Source organism: Herpailurus yagouaroundi, unplaced genomic scaffold, assembly GCF_014898765.1.
Source record: "Herpailurus yagouaroundi ecotype Mexico unplaced genomic scaffold, PumYag 140, whole genome shotgun sequence".
Classification (NCBI taxonomy): Eukaryota; Metazoa; Chordata; class Mammalia; order Carnivora; family Felidae; genus Herpailurus; species Herpailurus yagouaroundi.
In genome coordinates, this window is record NW_024412395.1 from 41,168,301 (window position 1) to 41,193,983 (window position 25,683).

Sequence of the window (25,683 nt, forward strand, 5' to 3'; positions counted from 1 at the left end):
TAATCCCATTTATAATGACATAAAAAAGAATAAAATACCTAGGAATAAATTTAACCAAGGTGAAAGACTTGTACACCAAAAACTATAAACATTGATTAAAGAAACAAATAAATGCAAAGATATTCTGTGCTCATAGACTGGAAGAATATTGTTAAAATGACCATAGTACCCAAAGCAATCTACAGATTCAGTACAATCCTCATCAAAATACCAATGGCGTTTTTCACAAAAAAGGAACAAACAATCCTAAAATTTGTATGGAACCACAAAGACCCGGAATAGCCAAAGCAATCTTGAGAAGGAATAACAAAGCTGAGGGCATTACACTTACTGATTTCAAACTATAATACAAAGCTATAGTAATCAAAACAGTATACGACTGGCATGAAAACAAACACATCAATGGAATAGAATAGAGAGCCCAGAAATAAAACCTATGCATATATGATCAATTAATCTATGACTAGGCAGGCAAGAATATGCAATGGGGAGAAGACAGTCTCTTTGATACATGGTGTTGGAAAAACTAGACAATTACAAGAAAAATCATGAAATTGGACCATTATCTTATGCCATATACAAAAAAATTTACAAAATGGATTAACAACTTAAATGTGAGACCTAAAACCATAAAACTCTTAGAAGAAAACATAGCCAGTAAGCTGTTTGACATCAATCTTAGCAATATTTTTTGGAGCATTCTCCAGGCAACAAAAGCAAAAATAAACAAATGGGATTACATCAAATTAAAAAGCTTTTGCACAGTGAAGGAAACCACTAACAAACAAAAAGGCAACCTACTGCAAGGGAGGAGATATTTGCAAGACATACATCCAATAAGGGATTAATATCCAAAATATATAAAGAATTCACACAATGTAATATCAAAAAACAACCCAAATAAAAAATGAGCAGAGGATTTGAATAGAAATTTTTCCAAAGGAGACATACAGATGGCCAACTGTCATGTGAAAAAGTGCTCAATATACTAATCAGGGAAATGCAAATCAAAACAAAAATGAGATATTACTTCATACTGATTAGATTGGTTATTATCAAAAAGACCTAAAATAACAAGTATTGGCTAGGATGTGGAGAAAAGGGAGCCCTTATACACTGTTGGGAATATAAATTGGTGCAGCCACTATGGAAAACAGTATGGAGTTTCCTCAAAAAATTAAAACAATACCACAGGATCCAGCAATTCCATTTCTGGGTACTTATCTGAAGAAAACAAAAACACCAACTTGAAGAGATGTATGCACCCTTATGTTTGTTGTAACAACAGCCAAGATATAGAAGCAACCTAAATGTCTATCAACAGATGAATGGACAAAGACGATACGTTGTGTGCACGCACACACACACACACACACAACAGAGTATTAGCCACAAAAAAGGAACGAAATCTTGCCATTTGTGACAACATAGATGAACCTAGAGGGTATTATGGTAAATAAAATAAGTCAGACAAAGACAAATACCCTATGATTTCACTTATATGTGGAGAAACAAAACAAGCAAAACAGATTCATAGATACAGGAAACACACCGTTACCAGAAGAGGAAGGGTTTGAGGGGGGCTGCAATAGGCAGGGGAATCAAGAGGTACAAACTTCCAGTTATAAAATAAAGTCATGGGGATATAATGTACAGCATAGGAACAGAGTCAATAATATTGTAGTAACTTCATATGGTGGTAGACAGTAACTACATTTCTCATGGAGATCAATTCATAGTATATACAAAATAAATCACTATGATGTACAATTGACGCTAATATGTAAACTATCCTTTAATTAAAAAAAAGCAACAACTCAGAAGTAGCTTGGTTGGGTAGTTTTGGCTCAGGGTCTTTAATGAAACTGTAGTCCAGATGTTGGGGGCGGGGCTCCAGTCATTTGAAAGTTTAACTTGGGCTGTAGGAGCCACTTCTAAGATGCTGCAGTCATTTGGCTTGCAAGCTGGTGCTAGCTATCGGCTGTTCCAGATGGGTATCCTCATAACACAATAGTTGGGCTTACCCAGAGCAAGTGATCCAAGAAAACAAGGTGGAAGCAGCAATGTATTTTATGACCTAGTCTGGGAATGCACAGGCCATCACTCTGCCATATTATGTTGGTCACCCAGGCTAACCCTGATACAATGTGGGAAAGGATTATACAAGAGCATGAATACCAGAAAGTGGAGATCATTTGGAAACATCTTGGAAACCGGCTTCCACACATAGGCCCATAGAAGATATGTATGACAATATTCACTGCAATATTAGATTTTCATTCTTAGAAAATTTGAAACCAAGTATGGTATGAGCCTGTGACAGAATACCTTGCAGCAATCAAAAGTAGTGAACTAGATGTACACATTACTTTTTGTAACTCAAAAGAAAAACAAATTTATAGCATAATGCAATGGATAAAGTTAAAAAAACACTGTTTTGCACACTGTATATTTGTAAAAATACACATGTAGCTAAATAAATATGTAAAAGGCTAATTGGAAAGACACATCAAAGTATTTGTACGTGGGGGGAAGGAAATTGAAGAGTTGCTGAATGAAGAACTAGAAAAATAAAAGAAAGTCTTTGCAAGAACAATGTGAAGGATGTGACAAGGATCGAGGAGAGAAATTACCTTCATTGTATACAGTTGAGCTTAACTTTTTTTTTTTCTTTAAGGTATAGTAGTGTAGCCCACTCAGGTTTGTGAGATCTCTAGATCTCACTAGAGCCAAGTTCCTAGTAGATAAGGCTCTATTAGTTTCCCAGTGTTGTATTTTTTTTTTTTATGAGTCATAATCCTATGGAAGGGAAATTTTGATTCTCTTAAAAATACCTACTCTGTCTCCTTGTTGGCATGAAATTCTTTTAACAAACACAAACTTCTTTCATTTCTCAAATGGACATATTTAAGATACAAATGACTTTGAAGAGAGGGAGCCCACAAATAAAATCTACAGGAGGAGTAAATGATTGATACCAAATTTCCTGGTTGAGAATGTGTTTACGGGTGGCTAAATGAATAGGATTTTAAATTTCTTGAAAGGGGATGAGGTTGGAGGTGATGGAAAAGAGAAGGAACACAGAGGGGGTGCATAAGGTACCAAGGACAGATTAGATCCTCATAATTTTGATTAAATTGGTGATTTTAACAAATTTCGTTTGGGGGTTGAAACAAGAAAAAACAATCACCTTGCATTTACAGTAAGTTAGTTATTATGAGTTCAACGTGTACCCATAGATAAGTTTTCACTGTTCAATTTTCACGACGGTTAACAACTAAATAAATACTGAATTATTCTTTACAGATTTCAAACTGATGACTATTTTCTGTGTTTTCTGTGTTTCTATTACTCAGTTATTCTTGGTTGGTTACTCCTTGAGTGATAATCTAAATCTAAATATGTGGGGAAGCCACATATAATTTACAGAGCCATCAAAACTAAAGTGGAGAGTGTTCAGGTTTAAAGCCTAGTTTAAAGTATGTTGCGTATACTTGTTGTGTGACAGCAGAGGGTAAGGAAAATGTTATTATATTTAAAGTGAAAAAATGATACTGGTTTATTGTAGATATACCCAACCCAGGGTACTGTCAGTGCAAGATTCATTCACAAAACAAAGGATCCACAAATTTATAGTAACAATAGTTACCCAGACCAATTGCCCTTTTTCAATCATGTCCACTTCTTGAACGCCTACCCTTGGTGAGTAACAATAACGAAGACACTAATCTAAAGGAGCCACTATTGGACACCTGGGTGGCTCAGTTGGTTAAGTGGTTGATGTCAGCTCAGGTTATGATCTCACAGTCTGCAGGTTTGAGCCCTATGTCAGGCTCTGTGCTGACAGTTCAGAGCTTGGATCCTGCTTTGGATGCTGTGTCTCCTCTCTGCCCCTCCCCTGCTGGTACACTGTCTCTCTCTCTCTCTCTCTCTCAAAAGTAAATAAACATTAAAAAAATAAATAAAGGAGCCAGTATTTACCAAGATTTCCTTTTTTTTTTCAGGGACATTTATTTTTAAAAGAAAATTATCACTCTTGAAAAATTGTACTTTGTGTGTTTAAGTATTTTATTTCTCATTTATGAGCTCCTCAGACACCAGACATATTATTATCAAGCTGCTTATATACCATCTAATATAAATTAATGTAAGCATGTATCATCCCTAAGGCACAACACCCCCATGAAGAAGACTCCCCATGGAGCATCTGGCAGTTCAATAAACACAGAAACCAGACACTTTATTTACAGCACCACCTTGTTCTTTTCTTCACATAGTCTTTTTGATGAAGCACCAGCCCCTTAAGGCATCAGTGCAGTATATGGTTAACAAAAACTGACATATTTACATAACAACAGCTGATTTTCATAGAAGTCTCCACAAACAATCTAGAAATTTTGGAAAATACTCAGTGGCTTTGAAGCATTTTAAAGTTAGTAATATTTTCTTCAAAACTTTTCTACTCTTCCTTCACTATTAAAACCATTCTCTAAGGACATCGTCTCAGGACCACATCTTCACTAGGCTGTACGCTCCACGATGGGTCTGTGCCTGTCTCGTTCACCACTGATTCCTCAGAGCCCAGCAAGGCATCAAATCATATTTCAAGAATGCTTGAATTGGTAGCTCACAACTTATTAGACTAATTCATAGGATCAACTTTGCTTATTGACAACTGGGTTATGTCTACCAGTAGAGACATTTCTCATTCAGAACAAGACTTTTAAAATGTATTCTAAAATTTTCATATTGAAAATATGAAAAAAACAAACAATAAAATGCTGTTCAGAGATGAAAGTCACAACATTTGACTTAAAACCACCCTCCTCCATCCAGCCCACTGTCCTTTGAGCTACAGTCTGTTGTTCCTCCTTTATGGTTTTGAAAAAATCAAACTTAAATGAACATTTTCAGGCTCATTAAGAAAAACTAAAAAACTAGTTTGTAAAAGTCTTTTATTGTATCCGTGCCACACATAGTAGTGAAAAATAACACTCCTAAAAAAAAGAATGCTACCTTTTTCACAACATTTTATTTTAAATAAAACTTCAAGTACTCTTACATAGGTACAAAAAAAATTCTGATCTATTTGCCTCCAACAGGCCACCACAACACACAGTAGATAAAACACAGTGGTTACAAATGTCTTTTAAATTTATTTCTGAGGCAAGGCAAATGGGAAGGAAATGTTTCTATGAAAAAATACTGTGTGTGTAGGAAATTGTCACAATTTTATTCCACATGGATACAAATGATTATACTTTAATTTAGGCCCTGGTGGCTTAAAATTATATAACAAAATAGAAAAATGGAAAACTAATATCCCCTACACCCTGTTTCAAAGGCAGGCACTACCAAGATCAAGGAGACGCCACAGTGTTGGTAGAGGATAATTACTGTACAAGCTGTATAGCTATAATTACCTTCAGACTAAAATAAAATGCTACAATCCTTCTAAGGCATAAACAATAATGTCTCCAAACAATATATACACATAATACATATTTAAAACAAGACTTAATATAAACAATAATGAACAGTATATACATGTCAATTTTTCTTCACTGTCTTGAAATACAATTTAACTACACAAGTGATGCAGCAACATATATATATATATATATATATATATATATATATATATATATATATAAATGTACTTGTAACTCTACAGAAAAGTTTATTTTTGGTGCTTTATAGCACATCAGTGTAAACAGTTTAACTTGGCTTTGTTTTATATTTTAAAACATTCCTTGTTGTATTTTCAAGATTTAAAGCAATTTTCTAGTTCTTCCTTTTCACAGAAAACGAAGATTCTGGATGTGGTTTAATCATAAATAATTCATAAAATTAAATACATTCACTAAAAAATAAACTACAAAGTAAAAAAATGAAAAATAGATATTTATTGAGAGGGAAAGGAGAACCATTTCCCACATTAGAGCTCTGGTGTTGAATATTCAGTGCGATTTGATATATTTTAATTGCTATTGCACTATAACACCCTTTCCTTTGAAAATTCTTTGGGTGTGCTTCCCTGTTCTACCTAAGTTAGCTGATAAATCACACAAACCAATAACCAAGGGCCTTGGTTGTTGTAGGAGTGAAGCCTTTAAAAATGGTATCATTCTTCTGATACTTTTTTTTTTGTTTTTTTGTGATGCTTATTTTAAGGAAAAAAAGTCATTATGTATGTGCCTTGCACATTTATGTAAATACAGTTCACATTGCTGGTCTCATTTGTCCTTGTTTAAAAGGAAAAAAAAAAGAGAGGTTATTATAACTTCAGCTCACTTTGAAAATATCTGTCCACTTTTTTTCAAAATACTTCCTCATACTGTGGCCAGCTCTGCCTATATCAGAATCATCTTCATTAAATGTTTCACAGTTGTCAAAAACAAGCCTGACATCTACAGCAAAGGTTTCAAGGTTTGGATATCTGAAAGAAAACACATGATTTAGAGATTGTGTTTACAGGGTGGCTTTCTTTTATCAACAAATGAAGATGTAATAAAAGGTAAAAGGAAAAATAAAACTGAAAGAAAAAAAGATTAGGATAACTACATTTAAACTGACAGAAAACATATTATACTTTCTTATAGATAAACATTTAAAAAATTGCATGTGTTCTGAACCATGTAGGATTTAAAAAGATTAAATGGAAAAAAAAACCATTTCTCTGAAGATCAAGATATATTTCAACTAACTAGCATTTTTCCCACATCCAATTTCCTGTCTGACCTGTACACAGTTCTCCGTCCCAAGACTCATCCCACTTGAATAATTTATTAGTTCCTCTGACCAACTGTGGTACCCTATCATTCATATTCAAAAATATTTAGTTGTGGGGCACCTGGGTGGCTCAGTTGGTTAAGCATTTGAGTTTGGTTCAGGTCGTGATCTCACAGCTCGTGAGTTCGAGCCCCACATGGGGCTCTGTGCTGACAGCTCCGAGCCTGGAGCCTGTTTCAGATTCTGTGTCTCTCTCTCTCTCTCTCTCTCTCTCTCTGTTCCTCCCCTGCTCACGCTCTGTCCCTCTCTCTCTCAAAAATAAATAAACATAAAAAAAAATATTTAGTCGCAATAATGTAAATACTTCCTATGCACTATAAACGTTATACTTGCCCTGTAGCCTTTACACACATCTCAGGATATATTGCTCTGTGTTAAATCTGCCCATTTCCCATTTCTGTTCTTTTCTCTTCAAATGTGCTCTTTTGCTAAAGCACTGGAGTGTGATAATCAAAACAAGCCAAAAAAAAAAAAAAAAAGTATGTGTTATCCCTTCATCAGAGTTAACATTATGAGGACCTGCCTTTCCATAAGAAGCACTGTGGCTTCAAGTTCTTTTTTGGCAGAATAAGTCCAATCCTCTTTCTCTGTAAGAACATGGAGAAAAGAACAGAAAGGTGAATGAATCTACCTAAACTCATTAGTTAAAAAGAAAAAAAAAAAAAAAAAAAAAAAGAGTGGTTTGTTTCAAGCCAACTGAAGCCAAACCAATACAGCTCACAAGACGGCTTCTGGAAATTTAAATTAATTCTAGCTTACGGTAAGCTTGATACTAAAATAATTTACCTATTAGAAATACCCATGAAGTACACACTGAAGCTCTGAGACCTGGGAAAGTAGAATTATTTCTTTGATGGACTGTCTTGTATAGTCTTCCCCTCCTTCCCACTTCCATTCTACTATGTGCCGTAATAAAAGGAGTAACTTCTCTCTATCTGCAATGGGCTCACCAAATTAATTCAGAACTTATGTCACCTCACCCATTTTCCTGTTCTTCTGGGGATTATTTTTTAATGAAGGCAAATTCACATAAAATAAAGTTACCCATTTTAAGGTGGCATTTAGTACATTCACGACATTTACTATTACCATTTCTATCTAGTTCCAAAACACTGCCATTATCCCCAAAGGAAACCCTGTATCCATTAAGCAGTTAATCCCCACCCCTCCCTATCTTGTCTCTGGCAACCACTAATATGTCTTTCTCTGTGGATTTATCTACTCTGGAAGTTTAATATAAACGGAATCATACAACATGTGTGGGAATAATTTTTATAAAATATTTTAAGGTTACTTTGAGAAATATTTACCTCTTTAGACTGTTCCTTACTGTAAGAGAAGGTTAATGATTTTTGCTGGGGAGACTAGAATCCAGGTGAAACAAATACTATTCTTATGTCTTGTCCCTCTTCCTTTACAGAAGGATGGAGCAGCATATGGAACCCAGAAAGAGTCACTAAAGTAGGTACTTCCTCCACTCTACTTTATACATTTCTAGTTTAAACATTTGAAATAATGTTTATGAGTTTTGGTTACAACTTATTAGTTTGGGTTTAATCAAACAACTTGGATTTAGAAGGGTTTGAATCCACTAAATTTTGCCTCCCACACAGCTGGCATCACGAACAGGATTATAGAGAACTGTTTCCCTCTCTCTGCCTGCTTCTGCTGTGACTTCCTCCATTCACCAGGCCTCATTCTCAAAAGGGTGTGCTAATGTTTGGTAATGTCTACGCTCTGCCTTGGTGTTTATTTTGGGGATCTGGAGGCTTAGGTTGATCCTCCATCCAGGAATTGGAGACACATGTCAAGTCTTTCTGTGTAAGTCTTGCCGTGGCCATGTTGACCATAGAGCCCATGATGCTGCCCACCTAAACATCTCATGTTTTGAAAGAAAAAGCAAAAGAACTAGTTTATATCCAGACAGCAGCCATTGCTTTTTGGTTCACATTAGAACCGATAGTTTTAATAATTTTAAATGTTTTCTGATTTGGGGCAGATCCCTTCTATAATTTTTTTAAAAAATAAAACAAAACAGACATAATCTTTTGAAAGGCTGACATTTCAGTCTCCAAAGAAATAAGCTACTCATTTGATCAGTCTCTTAAATCCTTTCATACATGTGAGAAGGACACTGATTATCAGGAGTTAAATTCTACTTAACTCTTCTACACTGAATGTAAATTATGGAGCGCAGTGATTTTCGCCAAAAGACCATTTAGGAGGAACTAAACAACATACTGCATTGTAAGGATAACACCACCACCACCACCAACAATAATAATGTGATTAAAATCTATCTTGCAGTTATTCTTTCAATGTAAAATTCCTTCTTTCTCCATATTTTTTGTGACCTTGCCTGAAATTACGGTCACAGGGTAGATTAAGCTAAACCAGTACGAAGGAGTAAGAGGAGCAGAGGAGAATGGAGAAGAGAACACACAAGCTCCCAGCTCCTGGCCACTTACATGGGGGATGCTTTTGTGCGGGCTTATTTGGTAAGTGAACAGCCTCATTTTTGTGGCTGCAAAATGGGCCACTGTTCAGAACCAACTCAATTCCACTAACAGCTGCTACTTGCTGGTAGGAATTTGAGGTAGTCTAACCAATATCATTAACTGTGGCCAGGAAGTCACTTTATTCTTTGGGTAGGATCACAAAGAGAATGTGGTAGAGAAGAGCAAATAGTTTTCTTTCACATTTTAAAAAGTAAATTTTTAGTATTCTCCAAGACCTCACAAGAAAACTTTTAATATTTAAAATTTCCAATGACCTTCTATCTCTACATTATAACAATCTGAAAATATTACAGTCAATTTTTATTAAATCCACACGAGATGTTATCAATATTCCGCAGATGTATGATAAAAGCTCTCGATTATGTTATTTACTTACTTTGGGAGACTTCCCTGTTACTTTTCTTTACCTCTTAGGCTGGGTCAGGTGGCCTTCAATGTCAAAAGCAGCTTTATCACACTGCTTTTCCATTGTTCAAAAAATTTTAATTGACTTGTCTAACCAAACACACATACAGACAGACATATACACACGCACCTCTCCAAAGGTAGGGCTTTTATTTAATGTGTCTTTGGCTCACTAGAGGACTACCCAACACATATTAAGCATTCAATAAATATTGAATTGAAATGATTTACTTACTGCCCACTACTTAATTTCTCTCTAATTGTGGAAAAATCCATAGGCTTCTTAATAACTTTCTTATAACCAGGAACGAGTTTCAAGTTTACAGGAAGTAGAAAAGGCCACGCATCCTCATGAGTTTCCATTTCAGTAAGGATCATACTAAAAAAAAAAATAATGTTTGAAGTCAGTATCTATGCTTTAGAATTATCTATTTTTATTAAAAACTTAGCTTTTATAATCCTTCAAGTAAAAACAACACAAATTCATTTATTAAAAGAGATGAAATACATTTACTGATATTGTAGACTGTACATTTTCCTATCTGTCAAAAGTTGTCCAAAAGTCACCTTTAATACAGTAGAAAGTTTCTAAACAAAAAAAATGAGTACGTGTGTCTGAAATAATTAATACCTGCAAAGAGCGAGGTCTTTGGAGTCATCTCTTTTAGGTTTCTTAACAGAAGTAGAACTTTCCTGTTTTGACAAGTTAATAGAAGTGTTTTCCTCTATTTTTCTTTTTTTCAGGTCTTTGTTTCCTCTTTTCAGTGAACTGTTTGTAGATGCAGAGTCTTCATCTTCAGTATCCCCTGTTAAAGTTCCTTTCTTGCCTTTCTTTGACTCATTAGTCTTTTTTCCTTTGACATGAAGTTTTTTGATTTTTAGAGTTTGACCACTTGCCTTTAATTAAAAAAATAAATAAATAAATAAGAAAATAACCATCTACAGACCTTTTATTATTTTAGCGGTGCCTGGGTGACCCCGTTGGTTGAGCATCTGGCTTTGGCTCAGGTCATGAGCTCACTGTTTGTGGGTTCAGGCCCCGTGTCGGGCTCTGTGCTGACAGCGTGGAGCCTGGAGCCTGGAGCCTGCTTTTGATTTTGTGTCTTCCTTCTCTCTCTGCCTCTCCCCCTCTCACGCTCTCTCTCCCTCTCTCTCTCAAAAATAAATAAACATTAAAAAAATTTTTTTTAATTATGTAAGTCTAACAGGACAAAAAGAATATTATCTCTGATCTAGAAGGCTGATAATTTTATTTTTAATAGAGACTTATGAATTTGTTTTCCCATAAGGTTAAAATCTAATAAAGCATGAAAAATCTATCTTAAGAATTCTTAAAATTCGAAGTGTTGATCTTATGATAATCTATCTTTGGTACTAAAGAACTTAGCAGTATTCCTTTAGTGTAGTCACTAACCAAACGAGTTTAAAGGTACAAAAGGACTATCTTTGAGAACACAGTTAGGAACAAAGGTGAAAATGAACAAAAATATAGACCTTATTAATAAGATACTTGAAGAGGTAGTTGAAAAGCTAGGCTAAAACATGAAAAATAGCTCAGAAAGTGTCAAATAAAGGAAAAGTCCTTTATATGTGATTAAATCTACTGGAAATTGATATATCTCTGTTTTTTTAAGATAAAGAAAAAAAAAACATTTGCTATGAAAAGAGAGCTCCATAAAATTGTGGTTCTCAGGTGTGAATAAAGCAATGGTGAAAAATGAGAGAGAGAGAGAGAGAGAGAGAGATGTCTGTTTTTGCAGAAAACAATAGACATAGTATAAAAGAGATCACATTTGAAATTTAAGGTTACGAATTCTAGCTATAGCTCTGTCAGTGACTAGCTATGGAATTTGCACAAAAATGTCTGTGAGGCCCTATTTCGTCATCTCTAAAATTAGAAAAGTAAGCCACACAATTGGTAAGGTCATTCTAGCTCTAAAATTATATGAACAAAAATCTCAGTGTGGCCTTCTGCAATGTAACTACAACTGTAGACAGCACATTGATGTAACAATGAGCCCCCATCCTTCATCTAGAAATAGGGAAACAAGTCTGTATTTTGACAGTTAAATGTTATAATAAATATAATGGATCCTAGGAGAGAGATAGGCAGTCACTGGTAATGCACGATTTTGTTTTGGTTTTCCAGAATAGTGCTAGCCTTCTTTTTAAAAATGATTTTTTCTCCTACCCAGACTGTTAAAAATTCTTAGACCGCGAGTCAGATATTTGGTCTAGCCTTAATCTAAAGTTGGCTCTATTCTTGAAATACAGTTGGCTGAAAACATTACTTTGGAGTATTTCATATTAATTTCTTTGACAATTTCATGAACTCTGCTATTAACATTTTAAAATAATTGCTCTTAAGCAATTAAAATTATTTGGTTCTCTATTAGGAAGTTAGAAATATAGCTAAGGAGATATTTTAATTGCCTGAAATAAGAAAGCAAACTATCAATCTGATACCTTCCCCATATCATATCAAAGAATCACTACCCCCTTGTCACTAAAATAATTAAAATGTTTTACTAAGTCTCCTTTCCATTTAGTTTATTAATTTTTATTCACTAATATCTGATATTCTGAGTTTTCATATAGCCTGAGCTTCTAGCACTCTTAAATCATAAGAAAACAGAAAGAGGATGCTTAATATAATGATGAAAAAGTCCATTTAATGAAGATTAAATTAAGTTAGATTGAATAATTATGCCACTTAACAAGGACAATATTTCATGAATACGGGCCAAAACTTCTAGTTCTTTATGTGAACTAAATTATTACTTGGGATACTTTTCTAATAAACTCATAACTACGGTAGGAAAACGTGAAACTTAAATCACAGAATCAAAAGGTTTTTGTGATGTTTCAAAAAGACAATGAAGTTTATACATTTCTTTAATAAATAATGTTTATCAGCTTGCCTCATTACAGTGTACACATACACACACATACATATATATCTATATATTACATTTTCATTTTAGAAAGAGAGAGACAGCATGCGAGTGAGCAGAGGAGAGGGAGAGAGATAATCTTTAATTAATTAAATTAATTAAATAATGATAAATGTATATTAATAACATTAACTTTAAAAATCTTTTTATGGGGTGCCTGGATGGCTCAGTCAGTTAAGCAACTGACTTCGGCTCAGATCATGATTTCATGGTTCGTGAGCTTAAGCCCCTCATTGGGCTCTCTCCTGTCAGCGTGGAGCCCACTTCAGATCCTCTGTACCCCTCTCTGTCCCAAAAATAAATAAAAGTCTTTTTACATCAAAATCAAATGTGTAATATTTTTATTGCTATAAGAAACGTAACATCTAGTTCACTACATTAAATAAACAAAGAGAGCAGAGGCTTAGAAATCTGCATTACATAAAAGCACTTGGATTAGATCATAGGGTTTAGGATTCTTAGACCACTGCTTGAATGGAGTAATATAATTTAAGCACATTTACTGAAAATAAAACCTCCTATAGTCTACCAGATGATTAACAAGAATTAACACACCAATTTGTTAGTAATTCGTGAAGCTTTAAAGAAGATTTCTATAAGTTGACAGTTAAGAAGCTAAAACATAATTTATGTACAACCAGTGAAAATTATTATTGAACTACACTTAACTAGATAGGATAAAATAATCAAGTAATGAAAAATTAAAAAGTGATTACTAGCTAATATAATGCCAGGCAGAACCATCTGCTGTTTTATAAAATATAAACATATAATAAAAGATATTATATATTATAAAAGTAAAATATAATAAAAATAAAATATAAATAATACAAATAAAACGTAATAAAGTATTATATACATATGTCACCAAACTTTAAAGTCATAAAAACTCTCACACACATGACTATATTTGATCTTCAAAAACCTCTATAAATTAGATACTATCCCATTTTACAGATAACCCTGAAGCTAAGAATGTGGTCCAATGTTTATAAGTCAGGGAGGTGAGAAAAACCACCAAGGGACCGAAAAAGAGCAAAGGCAGGTAGACAACCAGTTAAGTATGGTATCTTAGAAGCCAAGTGGAAACGGGGTTTTAAGGAGAGGAAGTGCTCCACTCTATTAAATGTAACTAATAGGTTAGATGAGGTCAAAGCACTGATCACTGAGTTGAGCAATGTGGAAGTCATTTGTGGTCATAATAAGAGCACTTCTGGAGAAGCTGTGGAAGTACAAATCTTACTGGAGTAAGTTCAAGAGTGATTTGGAGGAGAAAAATCAGAGAGAACAAGAACAGAAAACTTTCCACAAGTTCTTCTATAAAGAAAAGGGGAAAAATGGAGGCAGTGGAACAAGGAAGAAGTGAGGCCAGAAGAGGGTTTTTGTTTAGTTTTCTCAAGATGGAAGGAAGGAGGCTGGATGGAATTTTAGTAGGCTGATGAGAACAACCCAGGGGAGAAAGAAAAACTGATGATGGTGCAGGAGAAGAGAGAACTGTTGGTCATACTCCTAAGAAAGTGAGGGGGGGGTGCCTTGGGTGGCTCAGTTGGTTGAGCACCCAACTTTTGATTTTGGCTCCGGTCATGATCTCACAGTTGGTCATGAGATTGAGCCCCACACTGGCTCAAAGCTGAGCATGGAGCCTGCTTCAGATTCTCTCCCTCTACCTCTCTTTGCCCCTCCCCTGCTTACATTATCTTTCTCTCTCACTCTCAGAAGAAGAAGAAGAAGAAGAAGAAGAAGAAGGAGGAGGAGGAAGAGAGAGGGGATGGGTTCCTCAAACCAACTTAGAGCCACTAGTAGTTCATGGCAACAGGAGAGAAGGGAGAGTATGTAAGCACACATACAGGAAGGATGGTGGATGTAGTGGCAAATTCTTACGATCTTTTCTTCTGGCGGCTTCTATTTTCACAGGGAAATAGAAGTAAGGTCACCAGTTGAAAATACAGATGGAGGAGACAGAGCTGGAGGTAAATCATCAGGCACCATTAAAGGCCCTCTTAATGACTTGAATTTAAAGGGCTGGGTGTTTATTCCAACCACATTCAGATATAAAAGTATAGGTGCTGGAGAAGTCAAAGTTGGATTAGCCAGAATCATGGTTTTCCTAAGTGAGAGAGCGGCAAAGGGGATAAAGGTGGATACAGTGATTATGATAATGAAATGTTGACACATTACAAGCTAGGTTAGGAGAAAAGAAAGGACCTGAAGGGGGAGAGGGTCTTCAGATAAACGGTGAAAAGGTCTTCAGATAAACGGACTGGAGGCCAAAGGACTGTTGGAGTTAGAGTGAGAAAGGGGGTAGACAGAAGACAAAGGAGGTGGTGAACAGATGCGTGTTTGGAATTTACTTTATGGAGAGGCAGCAGTTACTGGTAATGATTAATGATAGCTAGTGGTCAAGAGATTAAACATGGGAAGGGAGAGCCTGAGTTAGGAAACACCTAACAAAGACTCTGGCCCTCAGTACACACTGACCCTTTCACACTTCTTCTTACTTTCTAATTCTATTATCATGTTGCTTCTCTTTAATCAATCGGTATGAGTGTCCACAGGTTTCTAATTTAAATGTGACCAGAAAGTGACTTAAAATATATATGCTTGTTACCATGACCTAGCAATTTAACTCCTTAGATATATACCCAAGTGAAAACATTTATTCATACAAAAACTTGTGTATGAATGTTTCACAGCAGCATTATTCATGGTAGCCAAACCATGGCAACAACCCAAATGTTCACTAACTGAAGAATGGATAAACAAAACGTGGTATATCCATATAATGGATTATCATTTGACTATAAAAAGGAAGTACTAATACATGCTAGAACATGAATGAACCCCGAAAATATTGTGCTAATGCAAGAAGTCAGGCACAAAAGGCAGTATATTGTAATGACCAGAATAGGTAAATCCACGGAGACAGAAAGTAGACTAGTGGTTGCCAAAGGCTAAGGGGAGAGGAGGAATGGGGAGTGACTGCTCATGGGTACAAAGATATACTTTTTTTAGGGTTGTGAAAATGCTGTGGAATTAAATAGTGCCAATGGTTGTACAACTTTGTGAATATTATAAAAACCACCGAATTGTATACTTTAAAAAGGTGATTTTTATGACTTATGAATTATATCTTTAAAAAATCTCCATACGACTCTGCATTTTGATTTGGCAATTAAAAAATTTAGTGTTAGATCAGTCTTACCTTAGCAATGCAAGCTGGACAAAACCAGTCCCCATCTGGTATGGTTGTAATCTTGGGTCTATGGCAGTATGTGTGACAGCCTTTGTCACAACCATCACAAAGGAGGAGCAGTTCTTCATTATCTCCCTTTCGACAGATCTGGCAGTACTATAATACATGAGAAATCATTTAAAATTAACTCTCTGCTATGAAGAAGAGTTATTGGGATATTAAACACACCATAATTCCTAATTTATATTAGTAACAAACATTCCGCTTGCTAACATATATACAGTAGCCATACACATCTATGTATCTCTCATTACACAGATATGGACCACATGACGGGTGAGCAGTTCAATTGGGGTAAATGCACATTTCGGGTACACTGCAAAGAACAAAGCTAGAGGTTGAATGCCTGCACACACTTCAGAAGCATGTACACATTAACATATGAAATAATTAACATGACATTAGAGCACATAAAGCAATGAGTAGCTTTAATACATGGTGTTTTAATTTTTAATGTATTTCATCTTTTGCTTATCTTAGTATCCTCATGATATCCTGAGAAAGAAATAAGTAAGAGTTAGAGTAATTTTTAAGATAAAAATTAGGAAACTTGTATTAGTATCAAAATTACATATGGTAATAAAAAGATGACCCTATATATTGACTAAGTTATCCATCTATTTTTTGTGATTGATTAAAAAATGTGTCCAAACCAGGAAACTTTGGAATTCAACCCAAATCAAACAAATGTGTCACAAGTGCAGAAAATGGATCCCACAAAATGTAAAGAGGAGAAAAGTGATACAATAAATTAAATCAAATAAAATAATTAGTTATGATTTATTTTGTAGAACAAAATTACTTCTCTGTGAGAAAGTTTCTAATGTCATTAAGAACTTTAAAATATATAAGAAGAGTTTTCCCCCCATGCATGCATATTCTGTATAACAAGTTTCACAAAGGGAAAGAAACAAAGTCAGATAAGAAAAACTTTCAAGATGGCTTTATAAACTGTATTTTGACCTTTAGTTTATATTCTCAGTCACGGTAGTAAATGTCTTGTAGTAAATGTCTTGTAATCAATATTTTAAAAAATGGAAACATTTAAACTTTAAAGCATACCAACTTAAAGTTATATATTTATACTCTTAAAAACAAAATAGCTTAACTGCTCAAACTTATTTTTAAAATTTTCAATATAACAGTAAACCTTAAACTGGGAAAGTCTAAAATAGTGTTATATAACTCAATATGTACAATAATGATAGCTTAAAAATTTTATCAAATTGCAGATACACACTATTCAGCTTAAAAATCTATCAAATATATGTAAAATACATAACACTAAAATTGGCAGGTGTGCTAGGAGCAAAAACAGCAGAGGTTAACATTCCAACAGTAAGTATTTATTTTATGACCTTTCCTAACACCGTATCACTAAATACCTCAGCATGGTATTATTTCTCCAAATTTAAACTACAGCTTTAAAACTTCCACTGTAAAAACATTCATTGCGAAATAACATTTGGAAGGTTATATTTAAATCCCTATAACAGTAAAATTAAAACGTCAGATTCACGAACATTAAGTAAATTCTGTTTCTATAACAGATAACTAAAAATACTATAAAGTGCGTCTTACATCTCACATTTATGATTGAAAAATAAAATTATTTTCTGATACTTATTAAGAAAGGATGGTAGGTATCAAGCTTATAACACTTGAAAAATCACAGCAGTGGCTCATAATATGCTACAGCAAATGTAGAGCATAAACAGTAGATATTGCGTATGCTTAACATTACCAACAATACAAAGCAAACTGTGGACAGAGAATTATCTAGAGGCAGATTATGATAGCTTCTTCTTTCCTTGGTAAGCCTGATCTCTGACAAATGAGGAATATCTAAGGGTAACTGAATACTTTAATTTTGTTAGGACTTGTTATGAGGATTAGTATAGGCACTATTACATTACTAGTTAACAGTTAAAAAGTGCTCATTAATCTTTGAAAATGAAACTATGCCTTCTTTCAAAGATAGTTTCATAGAAAATAATGTATTATTAAATATTAAAAAATGAAGATTATAACATGAAATTAAATAATAAATGTATATTAATAACATGCAAAACAGTTTACGAATTTGCTAAAAATGACATAAAGCTTTTAATTGCAGTAAGTATACTAATGTAAAGGCAGATTTTGGTAACAAGCTCTGGGTTTCTATATATAAATTACAACAAAACTGACCACACTGCAATGACTATTATGGTGCATATGAGAAAAATAATGGTTTGATGTAGGAATTCAATTGTTTTTAATCATTACAGCCTAGATTTCACTGAATAGATTTCTCCAAGGTGATTTTAAAACTGGTTTTAATATTAAATTCTAGAAGAAAAATTCTTTTTACCTGGTAAAAATGCTACCAGATGAACAAAACAATGCCTTAAAATTTATGGTAAATCATAATATGGATTGGAAAAGACCTAAATTTGAGAAGATTGTGAAAACTGCAGATTCATTATTCCATGGATATTTTATGAAGAAGGGAAAAACCACAGAAGAAAAAAAACACATTTTTTTTCTTCACAGAAGTAAAGAAAAACCATATTTATTTGTAGGAATGAATTAAGTAGTCTAAACTTAGAGATGAAAATGAGGGCAGGAATGCTAAATTATTTCAGGATCACTTCTTTTCTTTCGAAGTCATTAATAAAAACATATCTCAAATGTTTGGATTTTAAAGCTAATCTGTAATTCAAAAGCAAATGATAAATTAAGCCATAAAATTTCACATATTATAAATATTTCTATATACGATATATAAGAAGCAAGAGGGACATGAACATGACTTAAAATAAGTACCTCCCTGGAAGATATATGGAATATAGCTTTCATTTTGAGTATACTGTATTTGGTGCCTGGTACAAAGTAGAGGCCACTACAGGATAATAACTACTTGGGCTTGAACAAAGAGGTGAAAAACTAGTTTTTAACTGTGAGTGGAAAAAATAAAACATCTATTCTTCTCATCAGCTATATCCAATGTCAAATATACAACATCAAGTGCACAAACTAAGAGCTCTTGCTTATCCTGTATTTACTAATCTAAGCATTTCTCAGCATTACAAAAGAAGAAAAAGAAAATTGATAGAAATATAAAGACATTTTAAGAATGCAATGAATGGCTGTGCCTGGGTGGCTCAGTTAGTTAAGCGTCCGACTTTAGCTCAGGTCATGATCTCACGGTTTGTGAGTTTGAGCTCTGCGTTGGGCTTTGTGCCGACAGCTCAGAGCCTGGAGCCTGCTTCACATTTTGTGTCTCCCTCTCTCTCTGCCCCTCCCCCACTCATGCTTTGTCTGTCTCTCTCAAAAACAAACATTAAAAATTTTTTTAAAAAATATTAAAAAAAGAATGCCGTGAATGTCTGTAGCAGATAATGTTAGCAACTGGAATGTTTACACGTGTGAAAGGGTCTTCAAAATATTTAGATTAACAGCTATTATGTTGACAGAATACAGAAAACAACTTCAGTCAGAGTTATAAACGATATTCAATGGAATGCGAATCAAGATTTAAAAAAAATAAGAGAACACATTTGGTAGGTTCCTTCAGAGAGCTCAAAATAAGGAAAAAAGTATCACACTAATACAGTATTTAAGAATTAAGCAAAGTGTCAGTAAAGCATACATTATTTTGACAATAAGTAATGTACAGTTAAGAAAGATTTAGAGGTTGGGAAAAACAGGACAAAGTAAATTAGTTATAGTATTTCTTAAATGAAAACACTTACAACTTTCATAATTGATTTTTCCCATGCTATTGATTTCTGTAACTGCTGAATGCACAGAGCTACCTGTGCAGCACTGCGAGCTTCTGACAATGCCCTTCTCCATACCCTGAGCCCTGGAGCAATATCCTCTTCAATTCTGCATTGAAATATAGAAAAATTAAGTAGGTCATATCCATATTTATGGTCACTGAATGTGAAACAATCATCACACTGAAAGCCAAGCAATGACAAAAACATGTAACAGCCAATAAGAATAAGGTTTAAGCAACTAAATTTGATGTAGTGCACAGACTGTGGCTACGTGCCTCAAAGCTTAGTCACAACCAGGTAAATGTAAGATCACTTTGCAGGATTATCAACGCACATAACAAAAAAAAAATGTTTTTACAAAGCACCATGCAAATAGCATGATCCATATGGATCACAGACATACAAGAAGATACATAGATAACAGGCAATAGAAAATAGGCTCCAATTAGCAAAGAAGCACAATAATTTTTCAAGTTAATCTCAATAACCTACCCGTCACCATCACCACTAATGGATGGTGCAGGAGCAGGGACAGTAACTGTGCCCACATTATCCAGTTTGATCTGAATGGTGGTACTTAAGGGGCTCTTCAGATACCTTCTCTCAATGTTCCGCTCCAAATCAGCCAGCCTGGTTACAGCTATATCTAGGGGGTTGTCACTCTTCCGTTCTAGTGCATGTGCACTGCTTTCTTCTTCGCCAGTAAATTCTCCATCATGCTCCTTGCACAACTTAGAAAATGACTTATGTTCAAAATATACCAAGTCCTCCCTTTCTGATGCAGGCTCTGGACACATCCAACCCTATATATCAAGAGAATAATGTTATTATGGTTTCCTCTTAAAATGCCTGATGGGTGAATTACCTGTACTTAAAATACAGCAGCAGACACCAGCTGATCTCAAGGATCTTTACTGAAAATTTTTACCTTGTGTTTCCTAATGCTAGGTAGAGACAAAAACAGAAAATTAAAAGAATCAGGTGTAAGGAAGGATTGAAGAAGAAAATTTAGTAACTTTTGATATGAAAGGTATAATGAAAATCAGCAAATATTCCAAAGGACTTGAGAATACATGCTTATTGATTTTGTGGGACCACTTAAATGAAAAGCTCTCAGTAGTCTCTAAACTTTGCTCTTCCTTTCCATTTTCATTCCTTCCACCACTCTTCCATACAGATCCTTGTACTTACCATTTTTGCTTCAGCCACACAAGCTTTGCCGAAGCTGTTACATTTGTCTGTATGGCTTCTCCCTCTTCTCTTTACCTACCTAACTCTACTCATCCTGTAGCTCTCATGTTAAAATTTAGTTCCTCAGGGAATTCTTCCCTGATGTCCTTTAGGAAGTGAAGTCTCCCCATTACAGGCTCTCACAGAACCACAAAATACTCCACAGCCTTGTGATAGTCCCCATTTTACACTATGAGGGCAGGGGCCATGTCTGCTTTTAGTCACTTTATCTCCAGCATAGTGAAGGCAAACAGACGGCACTTAATATAGAGATGTCGATTGAATAAATGATCTTACAATTCAGCTTGCTTGTATCAACCTTCTAGCTCTAAGTCCTTCAAAGATTCCCTAATATTTAACTATTCCCTATATTTTTACCACGACATTCAAGTACCTCGAGCTACCCTTTCTTTCATGTTCCCATTTATGCATCCCCCACTGCAGTCAAAATCCATGACCTGTCACTCCACAAATATGTTCTGAGCTTCCTGATCCTTGTGCTCCATTCATGCTGTTCACTTTTCCTGGTATGGCATTCCCTATTCCGGGACTGTCAAAAGCTTCCTCATCTCAAGTTCCAACTCAACTTCTACATGAAATCTTCCCTGATCACTCCCATATCACCACCAGAAGTCATATATTCTTTTACTAAATTCATGTATGACTGTATACTTCGCTGTAATCAGTTACTAGATTCTGCAGAGATGTATACATCTCTTGTCTCCCTATTATATGACAAGCTTTCTGAGGGCAGAAACCACCTTTTATCCCATTTTGTGATGTCCACTGACTAATGTGGAATGGGTACATAGTAAATAAAAAACAAAATGAACACTATCCTTTTTATTAAATCTCTTTAGAGATAATTACCTTGTCTTATATATTGGGATGAATTCTTCCTCATTATATTTAAATTTTTTTTTAACGTTTTATTTATTTTTGAGACAGAGAGAGACAGAGCATGAACAGGGCAGGAGCAGAGAGAGAGGGAGACACAGAATCAGAAGCAGGCTCCAGGCTCTGAGCCATCAGCCCAGAGCCCGACGTGGGGCTCGAACTCACGGACCGCGAGATCGTGACCTGAGCTGAAGTCGGACGCTTAACCGACTGAGCCACCCAGGCGCCCCTTCCTCATTATATTTAGAAAGGACATTTATATTTAGAAAGGGTGAAATTATGAATAGTACACATAAGTGCACTAGGTACAACTCGTGTCAAATGTCCTCATTCTTTAATTTTTTTTAATGTTTATTTATTTCTGAGACAGAGAGAGACAGAACAAGGGTGGGGGAGGACCAGAGAGAGATGGGGACACAGAATCCAAAGCAGGCTCCAGGCTCTGAGCTGTCAGCACAGAGCCCGACACAGGCCTCAAACTCACAGACTGCGAGATCATGACCTGAGCCGAGGCCGGACGTTCAACCGACTGAGCCACCCACGTGCTCCTCAAATGGCCTCATTCTTGTAGTTTGAAAGGAACCCTATATCCCACTTAAAAAAAAAAATTCCAGGGCGCCTGGGTGGCTCAGTCAGTTAAGTGTCTGACTTGGGCTCAGGTCATGATCTCACGATTGAGGAGTTCCAGCCCTTGGGCTCCTGCTGGCAGTGGGAATCTGTTTGGGATTCTGTCTGTCCACCACTCCCCCACTTGCGCGCGCTCTCTCGCTCTCTCTCTCTCTCTCCAAATAAATAAGTAAACTTAAGAAAAAATTTCCACTTAGCTACTGAAAACACAGCCAAACACATCTAAGCAGCCAATAATGTGAAAGGGTCAGTGCACTAAAACCTGAGTGTGTCTCCAGGAAAATGTTTCAGGTCCATGTTCTGACTTTATACATAAGTTAGAAAAGCATGATGATATGCTTTTCCAACCAATAGCCAATCAGAACTGGCAAATTAGATAGAGGGAGGGAAGTTGGAGGAAAATAGGGCTATTAGAACCAAATTTATCTATTTATTTTGTTTTTGTTTTCGTGATTTTAGAGCCAATCAAATTTAAACCAGCAAGTAGTAACAACTGACTATGAGAGAAAACAGACTATAGAAAGCAGATATTGTCATTTAAAAAGCAAAGCACACTAGGATCATTTAATGTAGGGGTAAAACCTCTTCACATTTCCTGAGGGAATCATTATCTAATAATTGGTCTTCATACTGAAGATACTATGTCACCAATATAATTTAAATCAAACTCATTATTCTCAATTTAAGAAGGTAGTGTAATGCATAACGTAAGTGACCTAACAAACATGTTAAAAAATTATGCCACTAAAAGGAATAATTATAATTTCTCCAGAAAATTAATTTGTGTAGAAGAGTTCATTTGTTGAAGATTCCAGATAAATGAGTCAGTTTTATATTGTATTACAGTACCAGGAAGAAGATTCATATAGTTGGCTAGGACAATGGTTACAGTAAATGATAAATTTTTGCTTCCCAAAGTAGTTATGGTAGTTATGTTTGTGGCAAGAAAAGGATATTTTATTGGCTCTGGAAAATGGTATTTTTTGGAGATCCCTGAAAGTTTCTGAATGCCAGCATTAAAGTAATTTTGAAGAAATATTTTAATTATCGGATAGGATAGTATTATGGCATAAGCTTCTCATTCCGGATAAAACATGAAATATCAAATCGAATTACATGGAAACTACATTTTCCAAACCTTTTCAGGTGTATGTCTCACACTTATTCATCATCAATCCATTTATATCCTCAGAGACCTCACCTTATTATCAATTGAGAAGACCTTTATACTCTTTACAAAACCAAAAAAGTCTTACACAGAGATAAAGCTTTTCTTTTGCCTTTCCACTGGAAACCAGTTCTGATCGTTGTTTGTGACATAGTAATGCCCAGTAGATAAATACATATATTAAAAGCTTACATAATATGTAGGCTATGAGTGCCTGAGTACCATAATATAACATACATTCAGATATAGCTACATTCTCCAATTTTACATTATATAAAGTGAAAGTCTGACACAGAACATGGCTTGAATAGAGGTTCTTCCTGGTCCTATATGAAACACTACAGTAGGAGTTTAATAGAGCATTATATTATCATGGGTAAAACTGTGAAAGTCTGCTTGCAGTAAAGAACTGCATACCAGAAATGAGATTTTTGATTGTCATTAAGGACGCAGTGAGGTTTAATAAAAAGGGCATATGATCTGGAGTTAGACTGACAGAGTGACTTGGTTTGAACCCACATGTAGCCACTTACTCTAAGACTACTGGCAGGTTACTTACTCTGAGCCTGTTTTCTTACCTGTGCGATGGGAGAAATTAATTCAGGATTGTATGGAGACTTAAATGAGATAAAATGAAAACATTCAACACAGGAACTGGCATATATCAGGCATACAATCAATGTTAGTTACCTTCCATTATCCTAAAAACAGATTTTATTCCAAGCCAATTTTACCTTTACTTGCAAACTTGCTGATGCAACTCTCCTTTCTAGATCTTCTACCTGTTGAAGAATACTCAAATCCATTTCCATTGCTTGTTCTTCTACTGACCAGTTCTCCACAATATCTCGAGTTACCTGGTTTTCTTCATTTTCATTTAATTCAATAATAGCAACTACATTTGAAAAGAAATTAATTTTAAAATCTACTTTACTCCTCAGTGATTTCTCTCGGAAAGTAAACAAAATTCCATGGGAACTCATGCATGTAATCAAACCCACACAAATGCACCTGTGCATATGCAGGCAGCTTATTTTTAAAAGCAGGAATATTCTTTTTTAAGAAACAACACAATATGTCTGCAGGTTGTAAAAAATTGTAAGTAATACCACTTCAAGGAATGTAAATAGTTACTGTTTGTTGAGTAAAATAGGAAAAAAAGATGCCTTTTAGTAATAAATTAAGACATACTAAAATATATCCTAAGGTAAAAGAATTAGTAAAATCTTCATAAGTAAGCAAAAGAGCAGAAATTTCTTTTAGATACATACCATCCTTATTCTTGATGCAAGCTTGGGTAATATAATCCAAGTGTTTCTGAATTTGTTTCTGTAATGCCTTTTCTCTTATTCCTCTGAGATGCAGCACTTTGAGCAAAGCTTTTAGGTCCTCTGGGTCAATAATTCTCCACCAACCAAACTGCATTTCTAAGTCAAGATGAATATGTAGAACTTTTACAAATATCTTGAATACAAATTAATGGCACAATGCAAATCAAAAGATTTATAACTACATATATAACCATCAAAGATTCAGTTATAATACAGGATTCTATTAACAGTGAAATAATGTAAGTGACTAAACACCATCTCAATGTACCCACCTTCTGGAATAGGTTTTGGACTAGGAAAATCTACTGGTTTTGCTACTTCAACAGCTGCAGGTTGAGTTGAAGAGACTTTTTCATTCTGTGGGACTGGAGATTCACTTTTACTTGAAGCAACATTGGGAGTCAAGAACGAATTACCATTTCCTTCAGATAATCCCAATCCCGATCCCAGACTAGGTAAAGGTGACGTAAATGGAATATTGGAGGTAAGCACGCCAGTGGGCCATCCACAAAACTGGAGTCCCATCATAGATACTCCACTTTTCATCTACAAAAAACAAAACATTTCATAAGTAGAATAATCTAAAAAGTTAGGAAAAATGTTTAGCATCTTAAATTATTTTTTAAATTCTGAAAACAAAGTTATTAAATACGCCTCTGCATTAGACTAGAAGTGCAAAGGTTTGTAATGAAGCTTGGTAATAGCAATTCTGACTTTTCCCAGTTTTCAAACGGTGGCAG

At 35.0% G+C, this 25,683-nt stretch overlaps 1 protein-coding gene across 19 annotated transcripts in view; it reads right to left on the bottom strand.

The window, feature by feature from the left end:
* Positions 1–4,938: 4,938 nt before the first annotated feature.
* Positions 4,939–25,683, bottom strand: part of BAZ2B (bromodomain adjacent to zinc finger domain 2B) — a 438,023-nt gene continuing 417,278 nt past the window's right edge. For 14 of the 19 annotated variants that reach the window (XM_040476372.1, XM_040476370.1, XM_040476371.1 and 11 more), the window contains 9 exons: positions 25,216–25,489; positions 24,884–25,039; positions 24,347–24,507; positions 20,183–20,493; positions 19,661–19,796; positions 15,873–16,019; positions 10,348–10,613; positions 9,952–10,095; positions 4,939–6,439 (listed from right to left, as the gene is read on the bottom strand). In XM_040476372.1, the coding sequence (XP_040332306.1) occupies positions 6,286–6,439; positions 9,952–10,095; positions 10,348–10,613; positions 15,873–16,019; positions 19,661–19,796; positions 20,183–20,493; positions 24,347–24,507; positions 24,884–25,039; positions 25,216–25,489 (1,749 nt within the window). In that variant the 3' untranslated portion in view covers positions 4,939–6,285. Of the gene's footprint in view, positions 6,440–9,951; positions 10,096–10,347; positions 10,614–15,872; positions 16,020–19,660; positions 19,797–20,182; positions 20,494–24,346; positions 24,508–24,883; positions 25,040–25,215; positions 25,490–25,683 lie in introns of those variants that run through there. The other 5 variants (XM_040476385.1, XM_040476383.1, XM_040476379.1 and 2 more) reach the window with 2 other exon arrangements.